At 31.4% G+C, this 26,569-nt stretch overlaps 1 protein-coding gene across 1 annotated transcript; it reads left to right on the top strand.

Annotated features, from left to right (window-relative positions):
• The first annotated feature begins 6,263 nt into the window (after window positions 1–6,263).
• On the top strand, window positions 6,264–26,359 carry LOC112790167 (naringenin 8-dimethylallyltransferase 1, chloroplastic). The gene is made up of 12 exons (XM_025832438.2): window positions 6,264–6,403; window positions 6,487–6,716; window positions 7,376–7,459; window positions 8,961–9,035; window positions 9,686–9,769; window positions 11,117–11,206; window positions 20,707–20,808; window positions 21,116–21,211; window positions 21,678–21,749; window positions 21,840–21,935; window positions 25,178–25,282; window positions 26,131–26,359. The coding sequence occupies exons 1-12, from the start codon at window positions 6,325–6,327 to the stop codon at window positions 26,170–26,172; spliced, it is 1,155 nt and encodes a 384-aa protein (XP_025688223.1). The 5' UTR covers window positions 6,264–6,324; the 3' UTR covers window positions 26,173–26,359.
• Window positions 26,360–26,569: the final 210 nt, after the last annotated feature.

The following is a 26,569-nucleotide window of genomic DNA, read 5'->3' as shown; positions in this document are numbered from 1 at the left end:
AAAATTAACAACATAATAGAAGCAGAAGAAAAATAGAATTAGAATCAACAACATAATAGAAGCAAAAGCGCCTTTCTCTACCCTTTTCACCGCCAACCACTCTCACCCACTGAAACGTTTTTCCCTGTCCGAACCTAGTTCCACCAACCAGTCCCGGTCACCACCTCCGTCCATGCCGCCGGCAAGCCACCCGAACTACCCTCCTTTCTCTTTTCTTCTTCCTCTCCTCTTTTCTCTTCTCCTCTGTTCACTTCCCCCTGGCCGATCCGCCATCACAGCGCCGCCACCCTATTCTTCTTCTTCTCTTTTCGCGCTACCCTAGCGCCACCACCCTTGTAATAGTCCAAACCACCCGCTAGCACGATATTGTCCGTTTTGGCACACAAGTGTTAGGATTTGGTTGAATTAGTCCCACATTGCTTAGGATAGCAAATGGAGTGGGTGGCCTAGGCTATAAATATGAGGCTAAGTTCTCCATAATTTTTGGCACCAGTCGGAAACACTTAAAGCTTGTATCTGACTTTTCTTTTCCTCTATACTCTTTGATTAGAGAGTGTTGTGAGGTGTAGTTAAATATTTGCTTTGAGAGAGTGTGGGTGTACTGGGGTGTCGGTGTTAGAGAGAAAGAAGTCTATGTGTTGTAACAATTTTCACATAGTGATAATATCTGGTTGTCATTTGACAACGGCTGTGGTTTTTTCTCCAGTTTCTTGAAGTTTCCACGTTAAATTCTTGTGTTGTGATTGTGTCTATTTTATTTCTCTGTCAAAGGTGTTTTCTCAAGGAGAAATGGTGTCTTATTCCCAACAAGTGGTATCAGAGCTTCGGTTCGGTGGGATTTATTCTTAGTATGCTCTGTGGTTGCAGCCTAGTCTGACCTTTCACATCAGAAAAAAATTTTGTCCTGTGACTTGAAGTTGATCTTTGGTTGCTGTTGTTGTTGCTGGAAGGCAGTGTGACCATGTGAGAGTGCAGTTTGGAAAGGTTACTATTTTACATGCTTTTCAATTTGGCAATGTCTTTTTTTCTTCCAGTAATTTTGGATCCATATTTTCTACAGTACTACCGGGTACAATAGCTAAGTTAGAACCTCCAGAAGGATGCAGTTTCTTTTTATGGTCTTGAGATTCGGGTTGCATTTGGAGGTGTTTAAAAATAGTCATTGTCTGAATTAAGTGGAGGTCAGCGATCTCTTCTGGCACTTTCTCTCATACTGCCAGGATTTTGAAGAGAATGGAACAACACAGTATGCTCCACCCCTTCACATGAAAACTCTCAACAATGACCAAAATAAGACGCAAAGACTTACACAATGATCCAAATGAAATATGTCCCATGGTTTATATTTGTCAGTAATGACTTTTAAAGGGACTTCAATATATATATATATATATATATATATATATATATATATATATATATATATATATATATATATATATATATATATATATATATATGTGTGCGCACAAGTAGTGCTCGAGTATCATGTTTTTTTATTTTACAAATAAGAATTTTTTTAGTTAACATTTTGAATTTATCTATGAGTTTAATATTGTTTATTTAGTGTTTTTTATATTAATATCTCAAGTTTAATAAATATGATGTAAAGAAAACAGGTTATAGTAAAAGAAAATGGTATAAATTAATGTAATTAATCGGTTTTTTTTTTAAAACTTGTTTATGAAATTGTGGCGATTTTGAACCGTCTCAATTTTTAAAAAAAAAACACCCATAATTTTGTGGCGATTTTGTAACCGCTGTAATTTTTTTAAAATCCAATCACCGAAATAGCGGCGGTTTAAAACCGCCACTAAATCAAACGACGCTAATCCTGGGTTTTGCTGTGGTTGTGCCAGCGGTTTTCCAAAACCGTCGCAAAATTAAATCTCCACCCCCTAATAGGCGACGCTTCTGGAACCGCTGGAATTTTGGTTCGCGGCGGTTAAAAACCGTCGCAAATCCCTAAAAAAACCACCGCAATTTCCCGTGCCTGTTGTAGTGGCTACCTCTGCCTTTGTTTTCGCCGCTACCTCCGTACGATTTTGGTTCCTAGCTAAGGTGAGGACAATTTTAAAATTAAGTTAAACCCTACGGACGATTTTGTATGCAAAAAAAGATTGGAGACAAAAAAAATTTCGGCATATAGCTTAGTGACCAAAATCATACTTAACCCTAATTTTTCTCAAAAGCCTTTCGAAAAGTAATTTATTTGTCGGCAAAGAATAGTTGATTGATAGTAGGACACCTCTTATTTACCTAAATTTTTTGAATTAGTCTGTTTTATTCAACCTTATGTAGTAAGAAAGAGTTCTTTCGCACAAAATAAGAAGAGATATAGGAATAGAGAGTCTCCTTGACTAAAACCTCTAGATGGTTTGAAAAAAAATCATAGAGTTAATCTTCCACAACCATAAAAAAAGAAACTGATGCGACTAATTCACCAATTCAACTTATCCACTTAGTCTGAAAGCCAAGTTTCTCCGTGATAAATCACAAAAATTGACAGTCCACCTATTAAATATCTTACTCATATCTAATTTCATATCCATTTTTATTTGAAGGCTTGTCTTCTTATTTTTCAAAAGATGCATACCTTTATAAGCTATTATAATATTATTTAAAATTAGTTGGCCCTTCAAAAATACACTTTGATTTGGGCTAATTAATTTCATACAGCCTTATAATCTATATGAACTATAATTTTAAATATAATTTTTAAAAGACAGTAGATAAACTAATTGGCCTAACCTATGTCCATTTTGAACTTTAGAATGAGTCTGACATGAGTATAGTTAAAACCTTGAGAATTCTCTTCGTTAAAGAAATTTTTGATAGCATGGAGTACATCACCACTAACTAAGTCCCAATAGAATTCAAAGAATTTTGCAATCATCTATCCTCTCTTGGAACAATTTGGGAGTGGACACTAAACATAATAGAATAGATTCTTTTAATTGTTAAAAAAATTAAGGAAGTAAAGTGTGATCTCTAACTTTTTATTTATTGTTCTCTCTTTCATATTTGATTTAACAGAATATTTTTAACATATTTTCTGTTTTAACAGAATATTCTCAGTATATTTTAAGAATATTCTGTTAAATCAACACTTTTTGACCGGCAAGGACTAAATTACAAATTTTAATTCTCTTTAGGAATTTATTTATAAACTTTTAAAGTGTAGAGACCAATTTACAATTTTACTGAAGACGTAAAACCAACGTTTAATTTAACCTTTATTTTATCATATCAATTAGATGATGAATATTGTAATATATGAGACTTGATATTATATAACAATTCGTCTCTTGGGGTTTTCAGGTGTGCATCCTCCATGAATGAATTTGTAAGAATGCAAGCATTGGAGTTTTCTGTTCTTGTGCCATAAAGTTCTTGCTGTTGCAACTGAACCTAAACAACCAACCCAATTTTATGTTGTACATATAACAAAGACTCGCATGTAGTTGAATTAATATAAAATTAATATTTGTTAAATAATTTAATAAGTTTGACTAAATTATTATTTAATAAATATAAATACACTTGAGTTTTTTATCTAAACAAAAAGAAAAGGAAAAAGTGGTACCAGTTGTGATGGAAAGTGATGATCGAGTAGTATGAGGAAATAGTGATGTGCCAAGAAGCATGCTGGAAGTTGAAGCCATTCGGAATCAACAAATTTTGGATCACTTGCAATCAATTAAGACAAGAAAGGTGTTTGTCATGACACAACATCTATATACACTTGTCCGGCTACTTATTATATATATAATTTGTAAATTATTATATGCAGGCCTATTAGTCTTCCGTGTAGAATGGGTCATACGCTTTTGATTTTTTATATGGAGAAGAGAATGCAGTAATACAACAATGTGGTGAAGAGAGATGTTTTATATATATATGATGATAGCAGAAAATGGACCTTCCGTTTTCAGTTTGAAAAAAAATAAAAAAGTTAAAATTACAATACGGACGGTCCGATTTGTAATTTCGAAAATAAAAAAAATTTTAATGTTGAAATCGGACCGTCCGATTTCCATTTTAACAAATTAAAAAAAATAAAAAATGCAAATCGGACCCTCCGATTTCGTGTTTATTTTATTCTTCAAGCAAATCGGACCCTCTGATTTGTAGTTTATTTTTTTTATCAAACAAATCGGACCGTTCGATTTGAATAAAACACCATATAAAAAAATACCTAATTTTTCCATAATAATGTATTACACCTATATTTAACTAATATAAAAAAAAATAGCCTGGGTCATAGATTCTACATAAATTTCTACAGGCAAAAGGAAAAGTCAAATGTTATGTTATTTGAATTCTACTTGGTTGGCTATTATATTATTTAGTTAAATATTTTAATATAATACTTTTGTATGAAAATCATGTTATAAATTGAATTGACATAATATATTTGATTAAATTATTTAATAATAGTTTACAATATTATTTTTATATAAAGACATCGTTATTAAAAGATTTATGTATTATTTTTCCGTTTGAAAAAATTTAAAATTATAGATAAAATATTAAATTTTATAATAAAAAATTATAATTATTTTGTTAAATTTGTTTTTTGGCACAGAAAGTAAAAAGAAATAAAAAGTCAACTCAATAAAAATTAATAAATAATTATAGTTAACTTTTAACACTAGTTAAGTAATTAGTGAAGTAGTTAATAATCAAATTAAACTTAATTTTTTAAATATAACTAAAATTATTAGTGTTCTAAAAGTTAGTTGAGATGAAAATACATATTATCTATATATTAATATATTAAGATTATTGGTTAAAAAAATATTTACACCACATATTATAATAAGTAAAATTTTACAAATGAATAAAAAATAATGAATAGTTAAAGAATTATTTAAGAATACATAGAAATTTTTTTTAATTATGTTGAAAATAAAAAGAGAACAATAATTATAAATTATTTTGTTATTATTCTAGATTAATATATTTTTTATCAAATAATTAATTTGTTAAAAAATAAAATAAAATTATATATATATATATGTATGTTGTATATATAATTCTAGTTTATTCTTGATAAATATAAATTAGCTTTAGTTTCAAATTATGTCTATAATTATTAAACTAAAAGTTTATTTTTATATTTTTTTCACTATTAAATTTTTTTTGGGCCACCCCCTCGCTCCCAACGCCACAAAGGACATTGCTACTTTGACATTGAAATCAAAAATTAATATTAATATACAAATATACAATAATAATAATACCTAGGTATATACAAATACAACCTGATTCGATATTAATTAATTCATTAGTAAGTGCCAATAAACTATAACTATCAAATGACATAATTTTTTAATATTTATTTAAGAAGTTGCGAGTTTAAGTTTCACTCTTAATTTTAGAAAAAAAAATTAATTCATTAATAAGTGATAGAGATTAAATGAATAGGTTAGTAAGATAGGTATCTTAATTTAAATATAAAAATTACATTTTATATTACTATACTCTCTTTTAGTTAATGGTTTTTTGTGAGCCTTTTTATTTTAAGTAATAATGTTCTTTAGTTTTCTCTTTTTTAAAGTAAAATACTTTTTTTTAGATAAATATATTTTAACAATAATTTAGTATTTACAAATGTATTTAGGTTACTATTTTCTTTTTGTCTTTTCATTTCTCATTTACACATACAATGTCAAATAATATCTGACAATAATGCAATAAAACCGATTATTTAATTTTGAGCATATTTTTTGTAATGATAATAATAACAACAACAATAATCAAAATGATGTCACAGACGGCTCTAATATTATAATCACTATTGTACTAATATTATAATCACTCATGAGGTAGGATTATTGGATCAGAACAGCAATAATAATAATAAGAGTCCTAACAGGACTCTTATTATTATTATTATTATTATTATTATTATTATTATTATTATTATTATTATTATTATTATTAATAAGGTAATTAACGTAAATAAATTATTTTACCCTCAAAATTAAGTAAATGCAACCAACTTGGGTTGGTCGCGTGGTCAGCTCACTCGTCCGCTTAAGCAAGTGTCGGGAATTCAAATCCCGCCTTGTGCATGCAGCAACCCTTTGGCCAGCGACAGACCCTTAAATAGAGCTCCAATCCGCGACGGATTAATCCTTGGCCTGTCGAGTTGGGGAATACCGTGGGCATCCAAAAAAAAATTAGGTAAATACATTATTTCCAAAACAAAAACGCAAATACATTATTTTATGTATCTATATAAACCGTTACATGTCATGAACATACAGTTTTCATGTCTTAATTGATTGCAAGTGATTCAAAATTTGTTGATTCCCAATGGCTTCCACTTCCGGGCTTGTTCTTGGCTCATCATCATTTCCTCCTTCTACTCGATCATCTCTTTTCATCACAACTGGTACGACTTAATAATTTTACATAAAAACAACTGCATGCTAATTTTCGTTACATGCATAATATAAAATTGAGTTGGTTGTTTAGGTTCAGTTGCAACAGCAAGAGCTTTATGGCACAAGAACAGAAAACTCCAATCCTTGCATTCTTACAAATTCATTCATGGAGGATCCACACCTCATAATAAACCCAAGACACGAAATTTTCTTATGAAAGCAACTTCTGAACCGTCTCGTACACAAAGCAGTTGGAAGTCTACCAAAGATATCTTGCATACTGTCCAAAAGTTTACTATATTTTATTATTTAATTACTGCGGTTAGTTCACAATCAACCTTCAAAGCTTCTATACACTTGTTAATATATATTAATTAATTATTAATATATCCAGGTTTAAATAGTTGAGTGAGTTCTGTGTTTAAAAATATTAAGGGTCCGTTTGGGAAAATCAAAAAGTTACTTTTTTCAATTTTTGACTTATAGAAAATTATATTAATGTGTTTGGTACAATTTTTTAGATAAATTTTTAACTTTTCAAAAAGTTATTTAAGAGCTTTTGAAGAAGTTAAAAAATGTGACTTCTCCTATTTTCAAAAGCTATTTTATCACTCTTATTTAATGCACAACTTTAAAACAATGACTTTTAATCTTATAATAACTATCCAAACTCAAAATAACTTATTTAAAAGTTATTATTAATAAAAATCTTTATATTTTAAGCTCATTTTTCAAAAGAACTTATTTAAGAAGTTTAACCAAACTGGCCATAAATTCACAAATCAACTCACATATTATGGATTGATGATTTTTGAAAATCAACCAACCCCATAATTTTTTAATTGGATTGGGAAAAATATCCATGAATTTGTGAGTTAACCGAAACTAATAGACACCCCAACTTCCTCTAAAAAAAAATACAGAAACAAGAAATATTTTTATGTCTTCTGGATAAACTAACTTTATTTATGTCCGGTCAGTTAATGAGCATATGTTCGGCATCGCTCCTTGCAGTGGAAAATTTATCAGATATATCTCCAAAGTTTTTTCTTGGTTTATTCAAGGTCAGCCTCATCCTTCTATATTCACAATTCTTTACAAATTAGATTTATATATGTTTAGGATCTTAGGCTGCTTTTATTTTTGAGACAAGAAAAATAAATTATAAAAATTTAATTTATTTTTTTTATTCAAAAAATTTGAAAAGAAAAATATAATAATAAAAAAATATAATTATAAAAAATTAACAAAAATAATAAAATAAAAAATAAGTTGTGTCTTTTGTTAGTATTTTTCTGACTTTTTTTGTCAAGGAAGACACATGTCTCTCGACACAATATCTTTATTTATGTCTTATCTATTAAATACGATTTTATATTTAGGTATTTTTATCTTAATATTCTGTTTCTATAAACAAATGCAGCTTTATGTATGAACAGTAGCTAGAAAAAATCTCCAATCACTTGACCCTTCCTACAGCATAAATAATGCCATCTTGCAACGAGAAATAATCTATTGGTTTTTTTATTAATTCGCCACTCTTTTGCAAACTTATTATTAAATTGTTATATTTTTTAAACTATTTATTTATATACTATATTGTTTCTCATATGTTGACATTTCTTTTTATCCTATAGAGAATGTGTTAAACGAAAAAGCATTTTTAACTCAGAAAATAGTACAATTAACTAATGTTTTGGTGCCTCTTGAGTTAAAGACACTTTTTCATTTAGCGTCTTTTACATGAGATAAAAAAAAACGATTTCATTAAGTGTACACTAAAATTAGTCATTAATATAAAATATATATTAAAATATAAATACATATTAAAAATAAATTAAATCATATATATATTTATATATATATATATATATATATATATATTATCATATTTTGGTGTCTAAAATAGTATATCAAATGTTTTAAATTTTATATTAGGGTCACTAGCTTGATTTATATATATATATATCAAATGCTTTTAAATTCACATGAAAGTTTGTAGACATGATCTATAATAATATATAAATTTCTCTTATCCAACATATTAAAATGTTTTTTATTAATAAATATATCTTTACAAAATTTTTGTCATTCTTTTAAAATATAGTAATTGAACGATGAACAGCTACTATTTTATAATGCACATAGAGTAATAATTGGAAGTCTATCTCGATGCATTTTTATAATTATCTTCTTAATATTTAAATGAGCAAAACCCAACCATATATGTTATTTTTTCAAATCATAAAAAAGATAAAAGAAATTCAAGATTTTTTTTAAAGAGAATAATTAGGAAAATAAATTATGATTCTCAATTATTTTTTTTAATATTTTTTACTTAGAATACAGTATTTTCATTGGAACGCTTCTACGAGTCTTGATAGGAGATGTTGAAAACAATCCCAAAATAATGATATGTATTATTTTGTAATATTTTCTAACTTTCTTTCTTTTCGGTGATCCTAGAAGATGAAAGGGTTTTTTTCTTTTTTTTTTTTTTCTCTTAGAAGATATGATTATTAATTATAACTCCAGAAGTGTGTTATTAACCTTTTGTTTTCTCAGTTTATCATACCTATGATCTTCTTGCATTGGTATACAGTTGGCATAAATCAATTAGCTGATCTTCAAATAGATAAGGTATGGACTTCTTGGCCTTGTGAAATTTTAGATTTCACAAAGGTTGTTTTAATAGAAATATTTTAATAGAAATATTTTATTATTTATAGTTTTAACTGATTTAATAGTTGATTTTTTTATATACATATAACATGATTAAAATTTTGTTAATTTTCTAATTAAACTCCTCCTTTCTAGTTCTTCAAAATTTAAAGATATTCATTTTATTCTAATTTAACTTACATTTTTTATTTTTAATAAATTGTTGTAATATCATTTATATTCATAGATTTAATTCCAATACCTTGATTTAGTAAAGGAAAATTTTTAAAACTATAAAATAAAATATTATTTTAGTTCTCAACGTTTGGTTTAAATCCTAATTTAGTCCCTAACGTTGCAAACATTTTATTTTAGACCCAAAAACATTTTATTTTAGACCCAAAAACTTTATTTCAATGCTTTATCTTTTCCTTCTGTTGACAACTTTTATTTAAAGTTTAAACACATATAAGTGAACATATATGTGTCACACTATTTTTACATACACAATTTAGCTTATTAGTTACTTTAATTTGTTTATGGTACTTTTCTATATTAATGTTATATGTTTATTATTATTATTATTATTATTATTATTATTATTATTATTATTATTATTATCATCGTAGATTAACAAGCCATATCGTCCTTTGGCATCTGGAAAGATTTCCTACAAAGCTGGAGTCATTATCACTATATCAAGTTTATTTATGGTACAATTGAGTTATTACTTTTAATTAGCAGCACATCGATGCATATCATGTCTTCTAAATTCAATTTCAATTTCATTAGAATGTGGCAATATAATTTCTATTTCTTTTTTAGTTACATATGCAGTTGATAAATTATTTGTTACATGATTATATTATGTGTATACTAAAATTAGTTATTAGTATAAAATATATATTATAAAAAAATATATGGAACCAACTAATAATCAGCCAAGAATGGAACAACATAATTAATTATAATTAGTTTTAATAATTTATTTTTTAAATTATTGTTGACTACGTTCAAAACATGAGAGAAGATATGCTAGTGATAGGAGAGAATCACGGAACAGATGCTTTGATCATTAATTAGTTGGTTCCATATAATTAATTATGTTTTATTAATGCGTAACACATGAAACATATAAATCATATCCAAAACCATCCAATTTACAAGAAAAAGAAACATCCGTCTGCCTATCAGTAGCAACATCCGGTTAAAGTCACCGGTGCCTCTAGTTTACCAGTTGGCTGATTCTTGGCTTATATAAAGTTAGTTCCCTAGCATTGTTGATATTAAAATATAAATGCACATTAAAAATAAATTAGACTATATATATATTTATACATAAATATATTAGTGACTAATTTTAGTATACAAATAATATTTTGTTTGTTACAGCACCGTTAAAGTATTAGTCCTTATATTAGCTAGTTGTTTCTCTCTCTTTTTTTTTCTTTTTTTTTTTAAACATTTGTTTCTTCATATAATGGTAGTTTTTTTTTAATTAGGAAAGGGGTCTAAGGTCTAAAAAGACCTATTTTTTATAATTTATAGTCTTTTTTATATTTTAAATAAAATTTAGATCAACAACGAATTAATTTTTATCCTATTAAATTGAAAGATACTGTAAATACCAATAAAAAAAATAGTCTTCTTCATTTCCGTTAATATTCAAATCTAATAAAGTTTACAATATTTTTAATTTGGCAAAAATATCTTCATTCTAATTTTAAGGTAGTATATACAACAACCAATTTGTAAATATAAAAACTGCTAAAGCAATTTTGTGGACGAAGGGCCAATATTTTTTGTTATTTTTATACCATTAGAATTTAGGATTTAAAATTTTAATTTTTAGATTTAGAATTTAAATTTTAAAATTTAGTTTTTAGTATTTATTAGAGGTGGAAAAATATTGATAAAAATAATAAATTTTATTGATGATATAGCATTATTTATTTTGTGATATGAGAAACAAGAGATATTTAAAGATAATTATTGTTGTTAACAAATATATAGAAAATGTCACTTATCCTTTATATATGTTTTCCCCTTTGTTTCTTCAGAGTTTTGGACTTGGGTGGATAGCAAAATCAAAGCCATTACTATGGTGTCTCATTACGTATTTTGTGGCAAACACAAGTTATTCAATTAATGTAAGTTTATTATATTGATCTAAATAAAATTTTGTTTTAAATTATTATTAAATTATTCTCACATGACAACAAGACTATACATAGCTATACATATTGTTGAAGGTGCTATGTAAACATTTGACATGTACTAACAATGATTTTTCTTCTTATATGGGTGATGATACGGTTAGGGATGTCAACGGGATAGGACAGGGACGGAGGATTTCTCTCTGCTCTCCATCCTTGCTTTTAAATTTGTTCTCTATTTTTGTCTTTATTTTTTGTTATGGAAGAATATTGTTTCCTATTCCCATTTTTTGCAAAGTTTCAGGAATTCCATTCTCTATCTTTCTGATAGTTCTGACTAATTATTAATTTTTATAGGAATAGAGCTGAAAGTATTTATTCTATACAAAAACAGCAAAATTTTATATAAAAAATCTAAATGACAAGATGGTGACTTCTTTCAAAATAGCATAGTGGGGGATGCCACAACGAGTCAGAGCACAGAGCAGTGGATGAGGTGAGGAACGTGGCAGCAGAGAGAAGAATGGTCAGACGATAGAGTTGTGGAAAGGAATGCCACGAATATAGAGAACGACGCAGTGAGGGTGATAGAACAGTGAGACGAGAGAGTGGCGAAGGGGTGGTTGCAGAGAGGTTGAATGGAGTATGGACGACTAAAAAATATATATGAGAAATAAACTATTAATGACAATTAAGTAAATTTATGAATTTCGGGGATTAGTAGGGACGGGACAGGGATTCCAGCTCAGGTCTCCGTGTCTGCCTCGAAAAAATTTTGTCCCGCGTCCCCATCTCCGCGAAAAAAATTCTCCACATTCGAGACAGTTTCCACAGGGATTTCCGCATCTCGGGAAGTTTTGCCATCCCTAAATACGGTGATGTCCTTTAAAATGGGCTGAGACATAATTTACAAAAATATGTGATACACTTTTAAATAATTTATAGATACAATCATAACTAGTATTTTTATATTCATAAATAGCAAATTGTAATTTTCTATTTCTATCCATCAAAATCATAATTAATGATTTTTATCTCTCTAGAGAGGAAAAGAGAAACTAAAGTCTAACCTTCATTATCTTGGTCTACAATAAAAATATTCTTTCACAGTAAATTCATTAATTTTAAGTTAATTTATTCGGGTTAGTTTCTAAAATTTTATCAATCTATAATTAAATTTTTATAGTTTAAAAGCTTTCAATAAGGCATTTATACTATTTTAAATTTTGTAATTTAGTCCTTATTAGGAATGGCAACGAATTTCTATGAGAATAGGGACAAATCCATCCCCCAACTCTCGCCCCTGCCACCATAATCCATCCCTTGTCCTTGCCCCATTTTCGCCACGAGTAACAAGGATCTTGTATCTACCGAAGACCTAAATATCTGTGAATTTAAAAAAAATCAGAAAAAAGAAAAAAATTGAAAAAAAAAGAAAGATAATTCTAATTATCATTACAAACATAATTTATATAATTTTCAAAGACTTAAATAGTAACTACCAATAAATATTATCTCCATTCAAGTACCAAACATATTAATAAAACAACCAAATATATTCAAATATTAAACATTTACATCACATTCTAAAAACATAAATCTTAAGCCTTCTTTAATTTTATCATGTAATGGTAGTGACTAGTCAGTGTATATTTTGATTTGTTTAAATCCTACATGAAAAAGAAGAAAACAATCAAAAGTTAAAACAACTTTAGTACAATTTCAAAACATAACCAAACATTTTAAACATTCAAAATTTTATATATCAAATATTCAGTTATCCCCTGCAGCAAATCCTCAAAACATAACCAAAAATTTCAAAAATTCAATTCCAATTTCCTTTAGCCTTGTGCATGATTAAAAAAAACAAAGACACATATATATGAAGCACAATCATAAGATAATTGTATGAAATTCAAAGAAAATAACATAAATTACAAGATAGTTAATGAAAGAAACAACAAATATTTCAAGGTAAATAAAAATCATAGAAACCATTGAAGCTGACTTATCGGAACGGTCAACGGCGAAGAACGATCTTGCTAGAGGCGGTATTGGAGACCAGACTGCAACGAAACGATTCTGCTTTTGATGATCTTGTTGGATGGTGACACGATGAATACGGCAACGCTTCTGACTCTACCGAAAATAAATATGGCGATGCTTCTGCCTCTGTCATGATGATTTTGCCTCCAGCGACGACGGTTCTCCTCGAGCAATGACGATTCTGCCTTTTGCGGTGACGGTGTCCTCAGGTGCACGACGGTTCTACCTTTTGCAATGACCTTGAGAGTGAGAAGTGGAAGCAGTGAGAAGAGACGAGGGTGCCGGATGGCAATGAAAGTGGAGGAGGGTGGCAAAGAGAAGAAAACGGAGAAGGAGAAGGACCTATAGCGACAAAGGTTCTGCCTTCTGCGATGACCTTGAGAGTGAGAGGTGGAAGCAGTAAGAGGGGACGAGGGTGGCGAATGACGATGAGAGCAGAGGAGGGTGGCGAATGACGATGAGAGGGAGAGAATATGAAAGAAGGAGAGGCAATGATGAGTGATGACGACACAGAAAAGAGAAGGGTTAAAGTTAGGGTTTTTCAAACTAATATATATAATAAGAAAATTTTTGTCAATTCTTATATACGGGTATTCAACGGGTTCTCGTGAGGTAGAGACCTCGCTCCCTAACCCGCTCCATTATTTTGTAGGTTTCTGTCTTCGCCCCCTACGGGTGAAAAATTGCCCCAGATTCGTCCTCCGGCAGGTAAAATCCACACGAGTACCCATCCCGCTAGAAAAAAAATTGCCATGCTTAGCTTGCCATGTAAAAAACGTTACAGTTAACAAAATATACCTTTCTAAATTAAAGATACTCACTCGAACTCTATACAAAAGTATATTCTACTCCAAGTTATAGTCAAAAGCTTTTTTTTCCCAATAATTAAGTGATTATCAAGCCCAAATTCAAATGAACATGATTCATACAACCTTACAACATAGTCTAATAAGCATAGAACAACACATTCAACATAACCTCATACAAGCCAAAACAAACTACACAGTGCATGCACATAATCTCATACATGATAAATCAACAAATATCAAGAAGAGCACTAACATCTTAAACAACCAATCAAACTATGAGCATCTCTACCAATTTTCCTCATTTATATGGCTTACCTCCATTTAGGTCAATACTAATCTCAAATCAATGTCCATACGGTACTATCAAACATCTCTTTGGCATTGCATTAGGAATGTCGAATAGCAACCAGTCATAAATTTGGGAGAAAAATCCTAAACGGCCCTTGACAATTACTTCGAAAGACAACGAGGTCCTTAACAAAAAAAAAATACCTAATCCGGCCCCTGAGCTTTAGTTTTATGAGACTGATTAGCCCCTGTATCAGTTTTTTTTTTTGCACAGGGGCTAATCAATCCCATAAAAATAAAGTTCAGGGACGGGGTTGAGTATTTTTTTTGTTTAGGAGCCTCGTAGTCCTTTCGAAGTAATTGTCAAGAGCAGGTTGAGTATTTACTCTAAATTTGGACCAATAGATGTATATTACTTAGTTTCTCTATCTTCCAAACACTACAAGAAGTTATGAAAATAACGACCGATTTAAATAGTTGCTAATATTTTGGTCATTGTATTTCTTGTAGTGATACTCATGTCTTAACCAAGCTCGACATATGTGAAAGTTTTGAGATCATCATCATGTTATCAGAAAAAAGAAAATTTTTCACCTATGCTTTTAACCTATCATTCAAGACTTAACTTTATGTTTACCGTTTTAAGTATTCATTTTGGTTTATATCCCATAAAACTATTCTATTTCTTAGTTTTCAAATATTCCAAACAATGGTAAGGAAAAAGGACAAATTAGTCCTTGAGCTTTTAAATCGTGGACAAATCCATCCCTGAAGATCTAAAAATACTTAAATAGACACTTAAATCCTTGAATTTATTATCGGGGGGACAACCTCTGATAAAATAAAGGCTACCTCTTCCTCGGGGGCTGACTGCGACAAAGGTAGAACCACAAGTGATTGAGAATCCTTGGCCTTTGTTCTTGGTTTTTTGGTCTTTGGCTTCCAGTTTGGGTTGGATGGGGCCCCTTTGTACATCTTGTAGTTGTGTCCCCTCTCACCATACTTGTTACATGTGACATAGAAACTCCTCTTCAACTTGTCACCATCAATAACAGCCTCAACTGGGTCTTTCTGTCTGTTATGCACCTTGGGACGTCCAATTGGCCTTTTTAACACAGGTGGAGCAAGCTTAGTAAACTCAGACCTTGTCCAGTATTCCTCACTCGTTACTGGCTAGATGAAGTGCTCGTATGTCTTTCTAATGGACTCCATACATAGCCATGGATGGACATAATCATCGGGAGTATCATGCCGTTTTTTTATTGCTGTTATAGCATGAATGCACGGCATTCCTTCACAGCATGACAGCAGTTTCACAACAACAGAATTGCATAAACATGATTAAAATATCAAGGCTTAACATAAATTCACAGCATGACTAATATCTCGAAATTCACAGCATAGTTAACATCAACAGATTCACAGCATGTTAATTAGATTCACACCAAGCATGTCCAAATTCACAGCATGGTTAACATCATCTATGATTAAAATTGAAACTCACATCAACTATGAATTCACAGCATGGTAAAATTAAAAAAAATGCACAGCATGTTAAAATTGAAATTCAGGAACCTGATTGACCAGTGAGTTGCCATTTGTTACACGAGCAGCTGTGTTTGATCAGATCCACATCAACTTTGGATCCCTTGTAAGTGACTTCAAACCGTTTGCGCTCGTTATCACCAATCCACTCCGATGTCCATTTGTTGCTTGGTTTGATAAGCCTATGTAGCCTTTTCTCTTGCACTGGTACCAGTTTCCCTTCATGAGTCCCCCGAAGTTTCTTGTGTTGAACCATTCGTCGCATCACATAGCACCGTAATTCCTCGCACATTGTAAGTATGGGCTTGCATCTGTATTTCACCACCTTTGCGTTAAACAACTCGCATATATTGTTTGTTAGGTTGTCGACTTTGGGACCATGGCTAAAGTATGCTCTAACTCAGGTAGCAGGTTCAAATTTCATAAGGTAGGCCCAAGCATCTTTGTTCACTACTTTCAGTCTTTCCATGGTTGTCTTGAACTCTGAGATGGTGGTGCATCTAGCATAGTCCCAGACTATTTCTCTTATATACAGATCCTTGAATTGGTTTACGAAATTCTTCCACATATGCATGACGCAGTTTTTGACATGTGCACCAGGCATTACCTCTTTCAGTGCAGGTAGCAGTCCCTAGCAACAATGAAGGCATCAAGCCATGTTTACATCAATATATAATCCAGTAAATGACTGAGACAACAAACAGGGAATGACAAAAAGGAAACTAACCTTTTGTTGATCCGATATAAAATTCCAACCGTGGTTGGCTACATCACCAATATCCTACTGTAAGCATGTTAGGAACCACTTCCAAGATTCTTTGTTCTCTGATCTTGCAACTGCATATGCAACCACGTAGAACTGGTTGTTAGCATCCTGTGCAATAGCAGAAAGTAGTTGTCCCCTATGGTATGTTTTAAGAAATGCTCCATCTAAGTGGATCAATGGTCTACAGCCACTCTTGAATCCCTGCTTGCATGCCTCAAAACAAACATACAACTTGTCAAACATAGGGGTTGCTTGAGGCTGAGGAATCAGGTCTAGTAATGCAGAAGACCCAGGGTTACTTCTATGTATCTCTAATAAGTAATCCCTCAATTTTTTTGTACTGTTGCCTTTCGTTACCCATCATCCTCTCCCTTGCCTCCTTCACAGCTCTATACACCATCTTTGTGTGTGCAGTAAAGTCAAATTCCTCTCTTAGAAAATCAATAGCTTCATGAGTTGTCATATCGGGTGTGTTTCCATCCTCTTCTCCACCTTTTTACTGATCCGGTGTTGATCAGCAGCGTTGCTTTCAAGGTCCCTTGCACAAATGTGCTCGTTTCTATACGTCTTGACTTGGAAGCATTGTAGTTGCTGATTGTAAGACAAGTGGGCAATCCAAGCACACTCTTCGTTCTTGCACCCAACCCTGACTCTTTTCCTGTCATTCTTGATCCAAACCAACTCCCGGCCTTCAGCAATGAAGGTATCCTTTACCACTTCTTTGAACCTCTCAATTGTTGCAAACCTTGTTCCAAGCTCAAATCTTCCCTTTCCGAAACTATATTGGTCATTGAACTCAGGCCACTGATGTTTCTTTCCCTCATCCCAGAAGAAACGGGTGTATGGAGCTCTTCAGATTCATACTTCCATACAATATCATCACCATCCGTGTCTACATCACTCATGTAGTCTACCAGTGCTGGCCTTGGTCCTCTAGCCCTATTGGGCTCTGTTGCAGGCCTAGATCTATTGGGCTTCCCTGTAGACGTATCTCCACTGGGCTGTCCACCAGGCCCACCTTTCTCGGGCTCATGGGCAGGCCCTTTCTTTCTTGCAGCAAACCTTGTTCTTTGAGACACACGTCGTGCTTGCTTCTTGGGTTGCTTACTTGGCTGATGGGTTCTCTTAGAGGAATGAGACACTTGTTTCCTCTTCCCTCTGCCAGACACAGACCCATTGACAACATTTTCCCCACTATCACTGTTACTTTCAGTACCGGGAGGTGGAGGTTCATACGGCTCATCCTCTGCGCTCTAATAACTATCGTGCTCCGTCGACGACTCACCCAATTCATCCACCTCGACACGAACATCATCTTCCTCTACCTCAATATTTTCCTTACCAGCACAATCTACAGGCTCTGGGTCATCAATAGGATGATCGAAAAATATATAGAACTCATCAGTATCTTTGTTTGTCATCTTTGCTTGGCGCATCTGGTTGATGCATGCATCTCCCCTCAGAACATGCAACCCTGACTCTATATCCTTGCTCTTTGGATCATACCAGTATGCCTCCTTGTATGATTGATATCCCAGTCCTTTGAGCAGTGTTATCAAATCACCGAAATTTACAAAATCCAAGTCCATGGGAGGGGGGAACCTCTCAACCTTACCATCGAGATACACTAACTCACCAGTTGGAGTCCTTTGAAAGTAGCCCCATGATGGAAAACAGGAATCACGAAAATATCTACCATCTGCATCATTGTTTGACTCAACAATTACCACTAAGCATTAGCAAATACACAACTACCTAAGCCATAAACCACACACAACACATCTTCATGTCCCTCCCAACACTACATTACACCTAAACCCCAACCTGCGACATGCACAACAGATAACGTTCAAAAGTAACAGTCACATTCAGTTTTGCAATAAGGGTATTTACCACTATAGATGACACCCACAACTCCACTAACGAAGCTTCACTGGCGCAACGTTACACGAAGACGACGAAGGGAAGAAGATCAATCAGTTTTTTTGAAGGGAAAAAGATCATACATATGAGTTCTAGGACATCAGGTAATTATTTGTGATTCATATGGGCTTCTTTGGAATTATGACGAAACTCAAGGACTTCAGCCAACATTCTCAAAACGTTGCCGTTTTGAATCATAAGGACCTATTTGTCCAAAATTTTTTCTAAACGGCCACACCAAGCTTCCTCAACGGTCCCGTCTTGACACCTAGACCCAACACACGCCACCTAAGCGACAGATCACCCCTCTCCGTTACGTCTGGGAGAGCATTTTGTATGGAAGAATCGATCCGTCACACGTTTTGAATAGTAAAGGGTGTTTTAGTATTTTTAGATCTTCAGAGATGGATTTGTCCACGATTTAAAAACTCAGGAACTAATTTGTCCTTTTCCCCAATGATAAAGTAACCCACAATTTTTTCTTCAAGTCGAGCAACCTTATCTCTTTCCATTCATTAAGCACAGCCCATGGAGTCTCATGCATACAAAAGTAAAATCCCATCACTTTAAAATCTCTATATTACCTTATGTGTGTAGTCTACAAAGTCTTTTTTTGGTATTTAGCCTTTGAATATGAACAAAACATATGCAATCATTTTTACTCATGGAGCCACTCCATTCCAAAAATATTTTACTTCCTTAAAGCTAATAGGATATACCTAGAAAGAAAAGTAGCTCACTGAATACTCTTTGTTAGGGTCAAATACCCAACAAATTAAAACGTATATTCTATCCCAAAAGTTATCGCCTAGAATTGATAATACTCATTAGCTCTTAAACTTGCTCTTTCTTCTCATTATAATTCTAGAGAAATGTTAGAGAGTGATCAGAATTTCTTATTTTTAATAAGGTGAAAATTCAAGTGAAGTCGACTTCACGTGAAGTTGATACTTGAGAGTTGTTGGATGAAAATTTAGTCAAATCAATCAAATCACCTAACGACTCTTATATATCAACTTCACGTGAAGTCGACTTCACCTAAGTATCCACCTTTTGATAATCAGTTAACCATCAATATTTAAAAATATGAGATAAAATATATTATTGAATTATTAAACTAAAAAAATTAAATTAATAATTAAATAATAATAAAAAATAATAAATTCTGATATCCTCTAACATTTCTCGGTAATTCTACTCCAAAGGTCATTCCTACTCATACTCATTTCATCACCCCATGTCAATAATGCAAGAATTTTGTTGGCTCGAGATCAAATAACCATGGAAGGCACTAACAAATGGATAAGGACATAATCTAGATATCTTTCCAAAAGAGTGCTTTCCACCATCCCCTATATTCCTAGGTGTGCCTTACTTGGCGGTCTCAAAAACAATGGAGCTTGTTTTAATAAATCTTTGATGAGTATTTCTATTCACTGATAAATCTATTTGACTTTATGTTGTAATTTAAGTAGATTGTCATCTTCCGCAATTGATCATGTTCATATAAAATCTTCATCACCACTTGAAAAGGGGGACATTATTTTTTTATGGTTAGATCTCTAACACTAATCTTTTTTTTTGGTCATTTAGATTCATTTCCATTTCACTTAAGGTTGTACATGGATCATATCAGATCAGATATAGCCAAAAATTTAATCCAATCTACATTCTGTCCATCGAATCGAATATAATATCATCAGACTCACTTTTCACCCTCCGTGAAAACCCTAATTTCGAAAACGTTGAGAACAAAAAGTATACTTTTATTTATGTTACGAGGATTTAAATGTATTGGCTCAACGCACATACACTTTTTAATGTTCTCATATATATAATATTAATAACCAACTTGGGTTGGTTGAGTGGTCAGCTCACTCGTCCGCTTAAGCAAGTGTCGGGGGTTCGAATCCCGCCTTGTGCATGCAGCAACACATTGGCCAGCGGCAGACCCTTAAATGGAGCTCCAATACGCAACGGATTAGTCCTTGGCCTGTCGGGTTGGGGGATACCGTGAGCATCCAAAAATATATATATATATATATAATATTAATTTTATGGTGAATACATTAATGATTGTTTTATATTATAACCATGTTATATCTAAAAACTTTCAGTTGCCACTGTTAAGGTGGAAGAAATCTACAATTTCTACACTATTGTCAGCTGTACCAACTATGCTAATAGCAAATAATGTTGCACCTTTTCTTCATATGAAGGTATTACTTTACATAATTATGCTATTTAGAGGCATATAATTGATAGTGAGGGTGCACCCATTAGCTTTAGCATGTGCATTTAAAAGAATCACATTTTCACATTTTACTCATGTTGGTCAAATTCTTGAAAAAAATATTTGCAACTAGCATCTTAGAGAGAATTAAAAGGAAGGAATGAACCAACAAGCATAAACATTTTTGAGTTAACAATACTAGATTTGTTGCATAATTCAATTTTCAATGTAGCAAACTGGTATTCAAAGAAGACTAATGTATTTTTGGATTCAAATGAAATTTTTTGTTCTAGACTTATGTTCTCGAGAAGACAACTATATTTCCAAGATCAATAGTCTTTACCATTTTGGTAATGAGCTTTTACTATTCAGTCATTATGTTGTCTAAGGTAAGAAATCTTTATTTTTATGTATAGGTTTAAAATTGTTTAAATTATTCTATTAGTCCTTATTTTTTTAAATTTGTAATTAGATTATCTCTGTATTTTAAAAGTTTTTAATTGAATCTTTTAACTTACATTATTTTTAAATTTGTAATTAAATTTTTTTTAATAATAGACATTACAAAAATATTTTTATTTATCTCACACTACTAGTGAATATGTCGTCTCAATATATTTTATTAAGTTAAATGTTTTGGAACGATAAAGATATGATTACAAATTTAAAATCAATATAAAAATTTAATTTAAAATTTTTAATTTTAAAGTATAAAAACTCAATTATAAATTTAGTAAAATTATAAGAGTTATTAAAGAATTTAATCCTTAAAATTTAGATACTTTTAGCACTAATGGGTCTTTTGCTTTAATTTTCTCTCCTAATTAATATAGCAATATTGTTGGCATAAAACAGGACATACCCGACATTGAAGGAGACAAAGCAGCGGGTATACAAACTTTGTCAGTACGCTTAGGTCCAAAGCTGGTATTTTCTCATCCTATGAGTATGCAATACCTCATGATTATATATGTTATGTTATCATATTTCTAAACTCTTTCTTGTTAATTTTTTTAGGTATTCTGGACATGTGTTTTACTCCTTGAAATGGCTTATGGAATTGCCATTATCATGGGAGCAATATCTCCCTTCTTATGGAGTAAAATTTTCACGGTAACGTGCTATATTTATATTACTTGTACAACTTATAATTTTATTTCGGGTGTAAACTATTATTTTTATTCATAAAATTTTAAATATTGATAAATTTATTTATAGAAGAATAAAATTAAAGTTATATCCATAAAAGATAGATTCTGTACAATAACTATTTAAATTTTAAAAAATTATTTAAAAATTTTAAATTATTCTTTTTAACCTAATTTCTGAATTGCGGTGAAAGTAGCATTGACAGTTGTAGATGAGATCTAAAAAATTTTAGTGGTGTTAAAGAGTTAAGGATTAAAGTGGATTAGGTTAGATAAAAAAAAAAGGTAATTTAAAGATTTTAGATAATATTTTAGGATTTGAAAAATTGTCATGTTAAACTCATTTTTTATGACTACAATTTTAATTTTATTTTTTTGTGAGTAAATTTATTAGCGTTTAAAATTTTTATGGATAACTAAAAGTTTAATAATTTTAAAATTATCTCCTTAAACGTTTATATTTCAATTAGAATACTAAATATATATAAATTTCAAAAGTAGTCTTTTGTCTATTTTATCTAATATGTCATTAAAATACTATTTTTTTATGGAAGCGCTTGGTAGGAAGAATATTCTTTTCCCTAATATAAAAAATAAATAAATAGATTTTGTGGACAAAATCATTTTCTAAAACACATTATAATAAGTAGCCATTTGAAGAAATAGTTCTAAGAAAAATAGATGTAAATATCATATCGATACTTGAAAGATTTTGATATTGACAAAATAGTACTTAATTTTCGAAAAATTTTAAAATTTGACAAAAGTCACCAGCCATCCCAAAAGATTTTAAAATTTAACAAAGAGGTAAATACCAAATTGGTACCTAAAAGATTTTGGCGCTGACAAAATAGTACCTGACTTTTGTTATTGACAAAATAGTTCTTAAATGATTTTAAAATTTGACAAGCGTGTCCCTAAACTCACCAGAGCACATTTTCGATGAGAAGAATACGGAGGTGGCCACCGAAAAATCCAAGATGGAATTTTTAATTAATTAATTATCCAGAATATAATCCCGTTTTGAACCTTAATCTCCCTCCCTTCCCCCTTTGAACCCTAATCCCCCCTCCCCAATGCATTCTCTCACACTCTTAACGCATTCTCTCCAAAACAATAGTAGAGCTCAACCTTCTCAGTCTCACAGAGCTGTTGTCACCGTCACCGCATGGTCGCCAACTCGTCGTCGGGTCTTCTGCGTCTGCCAACTCCTGTGTCGTCTGTCTCTTCCGTCGGCGTCACGTCGTCCGTGCGCCTTCACCGCTGTCGCCTTGCCTAAACCCACTCTCCGTTATCCCTGCACCTTCGCTGTTGTCTCCTCAATGTCACCTCGTAGGTATGTGCTTCGCAGTGGCTCGCTTCCCTCCTTATGGTCAAACATAACAACAGACACACATAACAGTAGCGTCTTACTCATCGGCCTTGGTTCTGTCACCTCTGCTCGCTGCCTCACCACCAATCGCCGCTCGTAGCTGTTCGTTGCTCACTGCCAGTCGTTGCCCTACCTCCTCTGTCTGTGTTCTATCTTGGCTCCGTCCAGTCGTGCCTCCTGTGTCTCTTATTCTTCTGGCCTGGTCTAAATTTGCCTCTTACTTTTGTGGTGTTTTGTGTTGAGTTTTATTTTATTTTATTTTATTTTGATTATTATATATGAATCTGTTTGTATTTCTTTGAGTTTTATTGTTATTAATTTTTTGAATTGTAAATTAATCTACAAATTTAAAACAATTCATGGTTGAAAAAGTGAGAGTGTGATGGGGAGGGAGAATCTTTTGTTTGATTAAGGTTCAGGAGAATTTTCAGGTTTATGGCAACTCATGAATGAGAGAGTACGTTGGAGAGGAGAGAGGTTAGGGTTCAAAAGGGGGAAGGAAGGGGGGATTAGGGTTCAGAAAGGGAAATTTTAGATTTTTCAGGTTGGACTGGTTAATTAATTAATTAAAAATTTCATCTTGAATTTTTCGGTGGCCACCTCAGCATCTTTCTCGTCGGAAATGTGTTTCGACGAGCTTCGGGATACGCTTGTCAAATTTTAAAATCATTTAAGGATTATTTTGTTAATAACAAAAGTCAGGTATTATTTTGTCAACACCAAAATCTTTCGGATACTGATTTGATATTTACCTCTTTAACAAAAGTCACTCGCCATCAATTACCTAAAATTAAGATTTAGGAGTGTCGTCTCAGTCAACAATTATCATAATTATAAAAAATACCCACTTTTAATATTTATAAATTTAAAAACTCCCCAAATTTAATTTTCTAAAAACCCCTAATCTTTTTTTTTTGTTTCTCATCTTCTTCCCTAATTCTCAAACCGCACATCCCTAGCAATTTCCCTTTTTCCTTCCCCTTCGTCACTCGTCTCGGTTCCCTTCCCTCCGATGAAGAATGAAACCCACGCCTCCGGCGCTACCACATTGTTGTCAATTAGCAAAGAAAGAATCATTCTTGGATTCCGAAATTCCGGCAAATTACGATTATCATAAGAACTTTCTAGCGGCATTAGGACTTTCACCAGAATCATACAAAGATAAATTACTTTATGTTAGCTCTAGTGGAATTCCTCAATTCCCTAATTGTTTCAATTAATTAAATAATAAAACTTCAATATTGCTTGTTAGTATAATTCCAAAATCTATAAAACATGTTTGAGTTATATCTTTTAGAGTGAATACCCTACCCGACTTCTGACAATTATCTGGAAAGGACAATGAGGCTCCAAGAAAAAAAAAATCCAATTCGACCTCTGATCTTTTTTTTGGGGCTGATTAGTCCCTGTGCCAAAAAAAAAAATTCATCCAATTCGACCCCTGATCTTTTTTTTGGGACTGATATTTTTTTTGGCACATAAACTAATAAGTCCCATAAAAGTAAAGCTTAGGGATCGAATTGGTATTTTTTTTTTGTCAAGGACTTCATTGTCTTTTGAAATAATTGTCAAGGACTGTTTTGAGTTTTTCTCTATCTTTTATTTACTAGAAGGATAGTATTAAAATATTAACTTGAGGTCTTGAAATATTTTTTACCTTACATTTTCATCGATTCGTTTAACACGCTACGAAATTAGGAGTTTAAGATACTAATTTAGGAACCAATTTTATATGCACCTCCATAGAGAACTTTATTAATGTCAAGTGAAAGCAAGCTTACTTCATTATTGTAATAAAGTTTTGATTTTATTGTATATATCATTCAATTTGTTAGGTCTTAGCTCATGGAATCATGGCTATAATTTTATGGTTTCGTGCTAATTCTGTTGATTTAAAGAGCAAAGATGCCTCCCAAGCCTTTTATATGTTTATCTATAAGGTATGCAATAACTTTACACTATAAAGTAATATGAGAACTAGGTGAATCCAATATTTTTCATAATGAAAGTTATATCATAAGTTGATTATGTATTTTTAATAACACTTGTTCTTTGTTTTGAGAAATAAGTTAAAACACATTTATTTCTACTTTCCAAAAAACACAAAAGAAAAATGAAAAAGAGAAAAAAAATGTAAAAACTGCAACCAATTCCACAATGTCAATATAATTATGGATAACATACTCGATTAATTTTTTTGGTAGTAGATTAAAGGAGTGTGTTATGCATAGTTATGGAAAGTTAATGTGTTTTTATGGATATGGAGATTTTTTTTTTTAATTAGAAACTACAAATCTAGATTTAGGTAGGAGTAGAAAAGTGAAGGTCAAATTTTGGGTAGAGATAAAAAAAAAAAAACTAAATATCGGTTTTGGACGGGGTAAAAAATTGAGGGTCGATTTTGGATAAAAAATAAAAAAAAATCAAATTGAAGGATCCCATGCTTGTTCAAAAAAAATTTTAGTGTTGGAATACAAATTCGACCCTCAGATTTGTAAATTTTTTAAAAAATAAAAAATAAAAATCATAAATCTGATTTTCAGATTTGTAGCATCCATACAAAATAAAAATACACTAAGTTTCCACGTTATTGAAAAACACTTGTAGTACAATACAAAAAATAAAAACCCTAACATACTCTTTAAAATTAAAGATTTTATATATGTACCTTTCAAGCATGCCTGTGGTATTCATACCCTTTAAAAGTTAATCTTGATCAAAATTATGAATGCGTGTGAACTATGAGTTACTACTAATTCAATTGTTTTATTTTATTTTATTTTTTCAGCTTCTTTGGGTGGAGAACATCCTTATACATTTCGTGAGATGAAGATGCACAAGTAGTATTATTCATATAATAAATAGTGCAAACTTTAATTTTCCATCTGCTATATGTATATTGGTTCAAAAAATAATTTCATTAGATATAAAGTTACCCAGGTTGATTATATATTATTTATATACATAAACTTAGTAATTATTGTTTTTCGTCAATGGTATTGTGCTTTAGTATCAAATGGGAACTATTTGGATGTATGTCTTATAATTTTGGATAAGAAAACTTTAATCACATATGTATAAATTAAACAGCATCTAAAGACAAAATTTCAAAAATTCATTGCATGAAACTAGGTTTTCAATAAAGAACAAGTACAAATATAATGTGAACTTGAAAAACATTATATGGAGTCATGAAGTCAGAAATTATTTTTAATATGGAAGTAAGA

The sequence above is a fragment of the Arachis hypogaea genome, chromosome 1 (genome assembly GCF_003086295.3).
Source record: "Arachis hypogaea cultivar Tifrunner chromosome 1, arahy.Tifrunner.gnm2.J5K5, whole genome shotgun sequence".
NCBI lineage: Eukaryota > Viridiplantae > Streptophyta > Magnoliopsida > Fabales > Fabaceae > Arachis > Arachis hypogaea.
Note: the sequence above shows the minus strand (reverse complement) of the source record. Positions and strands in the feature narration are given on the sequence as shown.